The sequence below is a fragment of the Lipotes vexillifer genome, unplaced genomic scaffold, assembly GCF_000442215.2.
Source record: "Lipotes vexillifer unplaced genomic scaffold, Lipotes_vexillifer_v1.1 scaffold1571, whole genome shotgun sequence".
Taxonomy (NCBI): domain Eukaryota; kingdom Metazoa; phylum Chordata; class Mammalia; order Artiodactyla; family Lipotidae; genus Lipotes; species Lipotes vexillifer.
This window is the reverse complement of record NW_006772104.1, coordinates 20238-33032: the sequence shown is the minus strand read 5'-3', so window position 1 is coordinate 33032 and position 12795 is coordinate 20238. Positions and strand designations below refer to the sequence as shown.

The 12795-nt window shown below is 37.6% G+C and overlaps 1 protein-coding gene across 1 annotated transcript in view; it reads left to right on the top strand.

Moving 5' to 3' along the window:
• The window catches only part of LOC103077858 (succinyl-CoA ligase [GDP-forming] subunit beta, mitochondrial), a gene marked incomplete at its 3' end in the record, with an annotated part of 162089 nt that extends 150406 nt beyond the window's left edge, over positions 1 to 11683 (top strand). The window contains exons 8-9 of the mRNA XM_007447302.1: positions 8926 to 9087; positions 11442 to 11683. Coding sequence (XP_007447364.1) covers positions 8926 to 9087; positions 11442 to 11683 — 404 coding nt within the window. The remainder of the gene's footprint in view (positions 1 to 8925; positions 9088 to 11441) is intronic.
• Between the last annotated feature and the right edge of the window lie 1112 nt (positions 11684 to 12795).

The window sequence follows — 12795 nt, the reverse complement described above, 5'->3', positions numbered from 1 at the left end:
CTTTCCCATTACTTGGTTAGCAGCTTTCCCTTCAGGTGGGAGAAGGAGACATTCTTGTGGAGAAGGTTTTTCCTTCCCACTGGGTACTTGTAGTGTATCAATAACTGTCTTATATCTCAGCACCTACCACCCTTGCACCGTGTCTTGCATACGGCAAGTATTCAGTAAGGTCTTACTAATTTGATAGCAAAAGCTTGAAAATGTGCATGTGCTTATGGGGGGGGGGGGGGTGGGATATCAAGGGGATAGGATAGTGATAATGTAAATTTCATGAATCTTGTCTTTTTTAGTATCTTTCAACACCAGTGTCTTGTTTGCTGCTTAGCATGTTGTGAGCAGACAGTAAATAAGGATTTGCCATTGGACTAATAAATACCCATTATGTGCAAATACAAATAAGTTCTAGACCAGCGTGGATGGTACAGTTTTTTCTCTTTAGTATATTTCAGAAATTGTATAGTCAGACTCAGAAAATTTAAAATACCATGTCCTTGGAACCCAGAGAGGCCTGGGATTGCTGTGTTCCAGCCACATATGTGGGCTAAGCCTCGGTTGTTTTTTGTTTGTTTGTTTGTTTTTGTTCGTAAATCCAAAAGAGTGGGTAAAAATGATACCTATCTTGTAGGGCAGTTGTCTAAATGAGGTGATTGGTGTAAGCATCCAATGTTAAACACAAAATAGGCTGGCCCCTGACATTCATAAAATGTATTCTTCTCAAGGAGTATAGAAGTAGTCCAGGAAAGGTATAGATTTTATATTTTTATCTATTTTTTTGTTTTGTTTTGTTTTTTGTTTTTAAAGATTTCAGATTAGGACAGGCAAAGAGCTCATGTTTAGGAAACCTTTGAAATTAATAGCTTTCATGGTTTACACAAGTGACCACTAGATAAAATTCTGTGGTTGGTCATTTATAAGCGAACTACCTTTATGCTTAAATATTTGAAAAATTGCATTTGGCTGTAAAATAATCAGTATTTGATATAGAGAGGAGAAGAAAATTGTTTCTGGAACTCATACATCAGGCACTGTGATAAACTTTTATGTGTCTTCTTTTTTTATTGTTTATCATAACTCTGAAGAGTTAGGAGTTGTTATCTCCATTTTATAAAAGATTGAAGAATGAATTTGGCTCCCCATGGGCAGCTAGTTACTGGAGATGGGATTCAGACCCTTGTCTTTTGGAGTCTGGTGTACATGTTAATTCTGATATGCCAGACTAACTTATGGTGACCTGCCTTATTTTCTATTTTTTCCATCTTAAACTGTTAATTTGCTTTCATCAGAGTGATCTAGAAGTAGTCTCCAGTTTGGGAATATCAGTTAAAATTCATGCTGCGTTGAGTGGCTGATAATTAAATCCAAGAGAGGAAGTTGAGTTTAAATTCGTAAAGGTCATATATTGCTTTTCAAGCTAATATGCACAAGCAACCTGGTTATTTCATGTTAACAAAAGAAATGGAAATTCAGCCATCAAGTGGGATAAAAATGGCATTTTCATATATCCCTTTGGGAAGTTTTCAGTCTCAGATTGTGGTCTGGCAGCAGGGAACAGGGCTACAAGAACCTTTTCCTAGAGAGTGTTTGTAAAACCTCGTAAAATCTGAAGTTTTCTTTTTAATTATTAAGAGAAAGAAAAATTATTGAGCTTTTTCGAAGGAATCGTCATAAAATACATTCCATGTATATAGTTCATTAAAACATGAGTCTTATGTGATATTTTTAAGAGCAAAATTATCTTTAGCTATTAATTTGTTCATTGTACCATAAAAGTTCAGCTATTGAATTATAATCACAATCAAATAAGTGTGTTGGTTTATAACTCCTAATGAGCAGTAGTCAAATTAAACCCAATTAGGAAACATTGATGAATGACCAAATGTACAAATTGATCTTCATCATTGTCACATTTCCCTAAAGCAATCCTTTATTTAGGAGCTATAATAGTAGTCATTTCTATTTTAGCAATATTGACAATATTTATAATCAGAATACTTAAATTTTTTCTTTTAGATCAGTAATAGCAAAACATATAACCTTTCCCATTAAAACCTTGACTTAACAATTACTCTTTTAATTTAGAAGTTTAAGAAGCTTGGCATTACACCAGACTTTTTATTTTAAAAAGTTTTAAACTTATTCATTGCACAATTTCTTTGTAAAAGAATTTCTTCAGTCTTCTATTGCTTGATGAGGAACATTTTTAAAAATTCCAGGTGAATGGTCATATATATGCATAATAGATGACACACGGTAGAAAGAATAGCATTGGCCTTGATAACATCTACGCTGCTAGATCACCAGTGGGGAATTTTTGGTACACCCCAAAAACGATTTTTTCCAATGTGATTAATAGTCTGATTCAAACAATATAAGTTGGCACTACTGACTGTAATGTAGTTTAGTGGCCACTAGTTAGGATTATAATGGTTGTTAGTGACACAAACCTACATGAGCCTAGTTTTTGTTAAAAAGCCCCCTGGGGAGGTGGGTACTTATTTTACTTGTGTTACAGAGAAGTTTAAGGAGTAGACTGGCTTCAGGTATGAAGGTAATCAGGGATTCTCTGGTTGCCCAGTGCTGCTTGCCTCTAACTCAGCGTCTTTGTCAGTCAGTGCCTCTGGAGCTGTCAGCCAAGGTGGCTCTCAGTTTTCATCATTCTCCTCCAGCAACAGTAACAGTCCTTTCAGATGATGCTGATTGGCCCTGCCTGGGTCACATGTGCACACCTAGACCATACACTGAGCTGGAATCACATGGTGAGGAAAAGGCAGTTTCGCAAAGGAAAAAGGGACATTGAGTTAAAACATGTCTATGAGAATGACAGCTTGTTTTGAAATGAAAGCAAACAAATAGAAAGAAAGGAACTATTTTCCTTGCTTGTCCAATTGCAGTGCCAGATTTAATTCATTAAACCTGTAGCCAAGTAAAAAGCAAGGTTTTTAAAATTTTTGATTATTTACCTATCTTCATTTACTTATTTTGTAAGCCACTGTGAGATTTTATATCTTATTTCTTTTCATCCCACTCTCAGCCAGATCTGCCTGCACACAGACTCGTTTCTTTGGTATCTTTAAAACAATGTTTCTCATTGGGGAGGGTGGGCATTTTGTTCCCCAGGGGCTGTTTGGCAATGTCTCGACACATTTTTTTACTAAAATATAATTGACATACAACATTATACTGGTTTCAAGTATACAACACAGTGATTTGATTTATATCTATGTCTATCTAGTGAAATGATCACCACAATGAATCTAGTTAACATCCTTTTTTGCTTGTCACAACTTGGGGTGCAGGATGCTACTTCTAGTGGGTAGATGCCAGGGATGCCACTAAACATTATACAATGCACAGTGCTGTCCCTCTCATAAGAAAATGATCTCACTCAATATGTCAGTAGTCCTGAGGTTAAGAATTCCTGCTCTAAGGCATCTTCATCAGTTGGAGCCGAAATCCATTCACTGAGCTAAAGGAATTAAACCCAATTTAAAACTATCTGGCCAAGATTCCAAGAGAATTAAGGCTGGGTGATCCAAAGTTAAGTGGCACATCAAATTCCTTTCTTTTTTCAGATTAATTTCCCTAAATAACCACCCTGTTGCTCTGTGTTAGCAAGTGCCCACGATGTTGGTGGGTGTTTCTCTGTGTTTCTCTCTTTATACACAAGACTATTTTCAAGAACATTCTCAGTTCTCTACCTTCCTCCGAAGCTCCCTCCCGCCTAGTGTCTATTTTTCTCTTTTCACAGCAACTAAAGTTCTCAAGAGTATACAACTCTTTGAAATTAACATTTAACGGAAAGTGGACTAATTTGGAAGTATCAGCATTTTAAAGCCATCTTGGCAAAGCGCATTTCAGTAGCACGTTATGGTTAATTATCACAAATCGAATTCAGTACATTACTTGAAGACAGATTATTTTCCAAAATAATTATGACAAGTCTTATTTCCTGCTGTTTTTTTTTTGTTTCTTTTATGTGTGAGTCTCCCCTCTGAAATGTATTTTTCTTTTGTTTAATTCTGTGGCACATTCTTCTGTTAAAACTCTAGGGTCAGAGGCCGCTAACTGCCAGTCACGTTCTCAGTTCTTCATCGAGGGTGTTGAATTAGCAGCTCACAGGATCTCACACCATTAAACAAAACAACAAAAACACCCTATGAATATAACTACTGCAGCTTTCTTGGATATTTATTCAGAAGGAAAATTCATATGTATAATCTATCAAGCATATAACAATATGCTTTTCATGGTGAAAATTGTTTTATAAATATTAATAGGTGTGTTTTTTTCACCCACTCTGTACACAGAATGGCCTTGGTTTGAGTTGAATTTTCTATAGAATTGAGGTTTCATTAATGTGACATTGAAAAGTTTAATATCTGAACCAAGCTCAGCACCTCCAAAAATACATTTTACCATAGTTTATTGTCTTATTAAATGAAAAAGCCAAGGTCTGAGCAAGGAAGTTTATTTTATTGTGCTATTGTTGACATAGCCAATCCATTTTTTTTTAAACATCTTTATTGGAGTATAATTGCTTTACAGTGTTGTGTTAGTTTCGCTGTATAACAAAGTGAATCAGCTGTACGTATACATATATCCCCATATTCCCTCCCTCTTCGGTCTCCCTCCCACTCTCCCTATCCCACCCCTCTAGGTGGTCACAAAGCACCGAGCTGATCTCCCTGTGCTATGCAGCTGCTTCCCACTAGCCATCCATTTCACATGTGGTAGTGTATATATGTCAATGCTGCTCTGTCACTTTGTCCCAGCTTACCCTTCCCCCTTCCCGTGTCCTCAAGTCCATTCTCTATGTCTGTATCTTTATTCCTGTCCTGCCCCTAGGATCATCAAAATCATTTTTTTTTAATTCCATATATATGTGTTAGCATACAGTGTTTGTTTTTCTCTTTCTGACTGACTTCATTCTGTATGACAGACTCTAGGTCCATCCACCTCACTACAAATAACTTCAATTTCGTTTCTTTTTATGGCCAAATAATATTCCATTATATATATGTGCCACATCTTCTTTACCCATTCATCTGTCGACGGACACTTAGGTTGCTTCCATGTCCTGGCTATTGTAAATAGTGCTGCAGTGGACATTGTGGTACGTGACTCTTTTTCAATTAGACCCACCATTTTTAACCCACCAGTTCTGAAAGTGTACTTGGAGGGGTCTTGCAGGGGGAAATTAGAGTCAATCAGTATTCAGGGATTGATCTACTCCTTTTGTGCAAGCTGAAAGTTTTGGTTTATTTTGTCATACTTCTTTGTTTTCACACTAGTATGATGAACTTTCCTAGGTTTCTCCTTCACTCATACAAATATGATACCTGTGACTATTTTTTCAGTTGTTAAAGTAGGATACAAATGTGATGAGAACTGTGGCTTAGCTGGGATTGGCAACCTTTTTCTGTAAAGGGTCAGTTAGTAAATATTTGGGGGTTTGGGGGCCATTTAGTCTCTATTGCAGCCAGTCATCTCTGCTGTTGTTTTGGGACAACAACCATAGAGGTGTGTAAATGAATGGTTGTGACTGAATTCCAGTAAAACTGCATTTACAAAAACAGGCAGTGAGCTGGCCTAAGGGCTGTACTCTGCCACTGCCTGACTTGGAGTCTCACTTGGGGCTGTTTTAGACACATCTGTAGCCTCCCTGGCCTTATGCAACAGTGTGGTGTGATTCAAGGATCACCAGAGTCATCTCTTTCATCATCATCCTTTAGGCAAAATCTCCTTCTCTGTCAGTTCCAAAGCCTGAAATGCCAACCATTAAAATCCTTCCTGTGGGAAAATTCTGATGTATTCAGAAGGTCGTATTTTTATTGAAAACCATAGGTAACCTGTACATGTGTAAACTCCAGTAGGCATTAGTTTAGATGTACTCTAAACAGAATTCTAGGATTATAAGGGAATGGGACACAGTACAGGTCATTTTTAGTGATAGGAAGAGAAGAGAATCCTGTAGCCTGGGCCATAAGGACCTATAGTATTTCTGAAGCCCTAAGAAAGCACTGTGCATGTAGAGGATGGCATTGGTAATAATAAAAATAACCAGTGAGTGGCAGCTGTCAGTGAGGCTCAGTGCTTTGCATGCATCCTCCCCTTTCTTCAATACAGTGCAGTATGTGAGAGTTATAATTCATACCCAGGTGTTTTTGATGCCAGAGTCTGCGTTAAATGGTCAAGTTCAAGGGAAAACTTCCAGATGATGTAACATTATGAACTGAGATTGTAAGGCAGGAAGGCACTTAGTATGTTTGGGACCATTTTATTTATTTTTTATTTATTTATTTTTTTTGCGATACGCGGGCCTCTCACTGTTGTGGCCTCTCCCGTTGCGGAGCACGGGCTCCGGACGCGCAGGCCCAGCGGCCATGGCTCACGGGCCCAGCCGCTCCGCGGCATGTGGGATCTTCCCGGACCGGGGCACGAACCCGTGTCCCCTGCATCGGCAGGCGGACTCTCAACCACTGCGCCACCAGGGAAGCCCGTTTGGGACCATTTTAAAAATATTGAGCAGGTTTAACAAATATGTGTCTAACAGAATCCATGTACCTCCTTAAAATGCTTTATCCCCCGCTCTAGCGCCACCCTCCCCAAAAAAGATTTAGGCATTAATGGTGGCAATTCAGTTTTGGATATTTTTCATTACTACTTAAAGTTGCCTTACTTACTTCCTATTTGTGTAGTGTTTTTAATTTCTAAAGGCACTTGGACATACATACATTGACCTAATTATGTTGTTTAATTTTCTCTATGGAGGGAGAACAGTTGGCAAGGGACCATAGTCGATACACCTTTTTTCCTACCTATAGATAACCCTATCATCCCACAGTCACTATCTTTAGGTCCTAGGTTAACTCTAAAGTTCTCTCAAGGTGGTCCCCAAATAGTGAACTCATTTCTGTACTTGCCATACATATCATATTAAAAGAAAAAGAGTCTTTTGAAAATCTGACTTTGCAGGCATTTAGCTGGGACTGCCTTCTGCGCCTTGCATACATACCCATCAATTACGCTCTCTCTGAAGTAGCTTGTAACTGTAGTCTTTGTAAGGGGCAAAGGTCAGCCTGGACCTATTTTGATTTACTGGTTTATTAATCTTGACCAAGAATTCTTTTATTTGAAACTCTTCACTTAAGAAGTCAATTTGATAGCATTTGCCCATTCATTCTGAACATGTTGGTTTCAAGTAATCTTGCCAGTGAGTAATGGAGGAGCTAAAATTACTAATAAATTAATTAATATATATTTGTAAACCCAATGGAAAGCCAACAATGATGTTGCTTTCCTATCGATTTTTATACCAGTCATTAATTGCTGAGAAAATGCTACTGTAGCAAGCAGAGAACATTGGCCAATTCCTTTGGTAATGTAGGATTCCATCTTTAAGATTTCATTATTCTGGAAAGTAATTACTCATTTGCTCTGTATATTCACAATGTGTGGGTAAAGGGGTTGGACATTTTGTGGCAACACAAAGGACTCAGGCAGACATTAAATTCCATTTAAGATTCTCCCTTGTCAGTCAGTGCTACTTTAAGTAATTTGTGGTTTGGACTTCTTTTTATGCTGAGAATTCTTAGATGTTAATATGACAATTCTGCACAGATTTGTACCAAAGTGCTCAATTTTTGTGGTAGAGAGACCCTTGGAAAAAACCTCTACCTGGGGTCTTTAACTTCAGGATGCTACAATATAACAATATTTTCTTTTCATAGGAAGCAAGTGGGACTAACAGACCATGGTCATTACTTTAGAGTGAAATATATGAAGGTGGTCCTTTCCCTGTCAAGAGTTAGGTGCCTATCAGCAATGCTGGAGGAGAATGGGTAATATTTAAATTCATGGTCAGAGATCCCTGCCTGTCGATATCCCAGGCAGGGTAAAAGCAGGTTATGATGGAACGTCATCATAGACAATTACTTTCTACTCTAAGGGATCTAATAAAAGAGATCAGATCCAAGACACCAAGCACACCACCCGTCCCCACTGCAGTCGCTACCTGATTGTACATGTGGAAGATCTGTAAATCAAGGAAAACTGTGGTCCCTCCCTGTCGCTGAGTGAGTTTCACTGTGTCCAGGGCTCCTAGCCAGTAAAAAGAGTTAAGAGATTTCTGCCAGCACCAGAGTGTGGAGACAGTGGTGCTAATAATGCCTGGCAGCATTCCATTGTAACTGACTAGTCTTGGTCTCTTAGTGTTTTGTATCTTGAATCACAAGAGTCATAAGATGGTCCTGCTCACATCAAGATGATGATCTAGTTTTCCCAGAGTAAGTGTATCAGCAGTCTGGGGATTGTTGTTTCCATTTTTCAAATAAGAAAACTGAGGTCCAGAAAGAAAGTAGGTTATTTTTATCAAAGTTACAGATTTAGTTAAGGATCAAATAATTTAAAAAATCTATTCATTCTGGCCTGGTATTCTTTCCACTATATCTTCTAGACATATTAGTGAGGATACTGATTAAATAAAAACTTCACTTTGCAACATCAAAAGAAGGACATAGGGGGACAGCATTAAGCGTTATTGTCTAGTCTCTCCTTGCATTGAAGTGAAAGGTTAAATACTAAAAATAAGAACTGTAATAAAAATTGCAAATCAAATCCATATGTAGCTATGCCAGTCTGTAGCTTTTAATGAGTAATGGCAACTTACATTGTTATTTTATAGAAACCAACAGATAAATTATTATGCTTTTTATTAGGATGTAAGTCCCTTGAAAACAGGGACCATGTCATATTTGTCTTAGTAGCCTTAAAGTTTAAAGGTCAAGAAAGCCATTACAGCTTCTGCCTGAAGCATGAGAAAAAATAACAGTATTTGACTTTCTTTCTCCTGCACTTGTCAGCCTGAAGAACTTAATTTATAGATCCTTAGGAGATATTTAAGTATGTTTCTTTTTTCTTTATTAGTTGTCTGTTTTGATGCCAAGATAAACTTTGATGACAATGCAGAATTCCGACAAAAGGACATATTTGCTATGGACGACAAATCAGAGAATGAACCCATTGAAAATGAAGCTGCCAAATATGACCTAAAATACATAGGACTGGACGGGAACATTGCCTGCTTTGGTAAGAAAGCAGTTACATCAAAAGAATGATTTGTGGATTTTTGCAGAAACCCCTTGGTTTCTGAAATGTTATTTTCCAATAGCAAGTAAATGTATGAGATTTTTGTAGCCAAAACTCTTAAGAAACAACCCAGAATTTCTTCTCAAAGTTCATTTTGGCTGGTGGTCACCAGTTTAAAGCAGGGTTTCTCACTTCTGGCACTATGAACATGTTGGGTTGGATAATTCTTGATTGTGGGGCGCTTTCCTGTGCTGCATTGTCACCAGTTGTGACGACCAGAAATGTCTCCAGACATTACATTTTGGTAAGCACAGTCACCCCAGTTGAGAACCACAACATTAAAGTATTTCAGTTAAACTTTGATTAGTAAAGGTCAGAACTTCTGCTACTCTAGTCAATGTTAATATGCTAGGAATTATTCTGAAATCTTGGTTTAAGATAAATTGCTTTCTTAGAGGAAGTAGAAGAGAATGAATACTTTAATCATTATACTAAAGTTTCAGGTGCTGTGAAAACCAAATGATAAAATGTTTACTCCATTATGTCAGTTTATTAATAAGACAGTTGATTTTGTCATAGTCATCTAAATTTGTAAAATTGGCTTATTAGCAGAGATAAGAATGGGTCTATAGAGGCAATACAATTTCTGCATTGTCCATAGCGTATGGTACTGAGATTTATACACTTCTCCGTTTCTGGTGGAAGCAATTCATTGCACTTGAAACTGAGGTCTTAATCTCAATGGAATTAAAATAAAAAAGATTTGTAGCTCATTAAACCAGCAGTATCATTATATTCAGAACTGAACAGACCTCATCCAGTAGCTTGCTGTTCAATACAATAGAAAATGACACCCAATTACAAGTGATACCAAAGGCTCTTGCTTTGTTTTGGAGCAAAAACTCTAATGTACCAGATCGCTCACATCATTCTGATCTTGATAAGTTAATATGCTCTCAATATTTGTAGGTGTTTAGAAAGGGGAAACATATAATGGTGTGTTTAGAGCAAATTAAATACATATTCTTTGTAGCCTCTGTAGGAGTGTGCATGATTTGGCCAAGGTAGCAGTCTCATAAGCTACGATTAACACATTTCACATTGTTTTAAGATCATATATAAATGATTTTTATTTTAGTTGTCCCAGACTTAATTAAATTAGTCACAGTTCATAGGCTTACCTGAGAAATTCAGGGGTCAGAAAAAGTGAAAGGTACTTTACCTGGAGAGTTTCTGCTGTGTTCAGCACTTTTTTGGCACTTTCTAACCTAAGGAAAGCAATTTCCTATAATTAAGCTTAAGAAGCTAATGAAGTGCAGTTGATCATTAAAACTTCGCTCTGGAAAATAAGAATTTTTATGTTAAAACTCTTTCCTTGGTTTCTTAAGAAAAGCTACTAGGTTGTTGGCAACATTTTGTTTCTAGTTTTAATGATCAGGTTGCTACTGAGCATTTCTTATATTAATTTGAAACAGGAACGGGGGTTAGGAATATTGTTTTAATGCTGTAATTTGTCCATTTGCTTTCTAAGTTTCTCAGAGAACGCATAAACATGCATGGTTGCACTAAGTGTAAAAAAGTGTGGAGTCCTATTGAAGTTGGGATCCCTGTGGTTCAACCCCAGAGGGATGCCACATTCAAAGGAGCATATTCTCAGCAAGCAAAAAATTGAAAGAGTCACATTCTTTACTCAAATCTCTTAAAGAATATTAAAAAGAATGTAATTCATAAGCTCTAGCAGCTTTTCATATCCTTCTTCCTCTCTTTTGCAGTTCTCTTAAACTCCGTACTTTCCAGAACCTAAAACTCCTTCCTCTACTAATAGTCCAAATTTATTATTTACTTAAGCTCTTCCCTTCTTTGTGTTTCCCAGGTTGATTTAACTTCTCAATAAATCCTTCTTCCCATTTCCAGGTCTTTTTTGTTTATTCTTTGTATGCACATTTCCTGATTATTCTTTTTTTTTTGGTGGGGGGTGGGGGCGGTACGTGGGCCTCTCACTGTCGTGGCTTCTCCCGTTGCGGAGCACAGGCTCTGGACACGCAGCCTCAGCGGCCATGGCTCACGGGCCCAGCCGCTCCGCGGCATGTGGGATCTTCCCGGACCGGGGCACGAACCCGTGTCCCCTGCATCGGCAGGCGGACTCTCAACCACTCTGCCACCAGGGAAGCCTGACAGTCCTGATTATTCTTAAAGTCTATGAATTTATCTGGCTGAATAGAATTCCAAGCAGGTTGAAAATTGGCCTAGTAAAGTGAGGGCTCTCTTCTAGCAATATGGGGGAGGGACAAAATTTATGCACCCTTTCATGTTGTTAAACTTATCCTGTCTTGTGTGCCATATGCATTTCACAGTGAATGGTGCTGGACTCGCCATGGCTACCTGTGACATCATTTTCCTGAATGGTGGGAAGCCAGCCAACTTCTTGGATCTTGGTGGTGGTGTAAAGGAATCTCAAGTATATCAAGCATTCAAATTACTCACAGCTGATCCTAAGGTAACCTCTCTCTTTGTAGGAGAGATTGCATGGTGTAATGATTTCTCACCATCAAGATCTACCTTGTTCCTGCTGCTAATGGTTAATAAGCCAACCCATGTACTTTGCAGCCCCAGGTGCAAATCCTGCCTTATATCTCATTGGAATGCATGATGGTTTAAATCATCTGGGTGAAAGGTTTATAAGTGCCCCTAGGATTTTATTTCAGGGTATGTGCTTACAAAGTTCTGGGAGGTAGAAGGAAATTTTTTTAAAAAGTGTAGTGCAAATAATGAAACATTGGTTGGCATGAAATATTTTTTGGGTCCTTCACACTGAAGCGATTAGTTCTACGCTTATGTGACTTCGAGAGGACTGAGTCTCAGATTCCTTTCATAAGATGCTGAAGATATTATAAGATTAAGACAGAAGAAAGTTACAGGTTTATAATATTATATATTACTGGAAAATAATGACCCCACCTCCTTCTATATGCTTTTCAATTTTCATCTCTGACAATTACAGATGTTACAGTTTGTAGCATACGCTCTAAGTAGCATATAATGTTGTTTCATGGGCATCTTCTTAACTAGAATGTAGCTATCATACTCATGCTAGGTGCATAGAAGGTATTCAGTAAATATTTAATCAATTTAATTACCAGTATGGTTTGTTTCCATTGTAGGTGTTCAGTTGTCTATGATAACACGATTTAGGTGGATATTATTATATTGAAAAGACTAATATTTTTTGAATATCTGATATATGTAATTTAATTCTCTTCACAATTCTTTGGGGGTAGTGTATATAGCACAACCATATGATTGTAAGCTTTATTTGAGAATCATTATCTTAATATTGTTAATATGTGACACATTCTCTTGGTTCCTGACATACCTGAAGACATGGGAAATCTGAACCATCACTAAGGAAATCATGAATGAAAACAATATCAGATTCTTTTTAAAGAAATGTTGTCTGAACTTAATATGGAAGCTTCCCACTCATAAATAGACTGGCATTTTGGGTCTCATGTGCATGCAGTTTTGTCTTAGGTTAGTAGTATGCTTGTCTGTTTTCTTTGTGACTTAGTTGGTAACCTTATGTTTTTGCTGTCTTTTCCTTCTGATTCACATACACACACATAAAATTGTTAAATATTAGCAACTCATCTTCATTGCTCTAGGGTTGTTCAGGAATAGAAAAGTCACTGAACTCCAAAGTCACCCAGC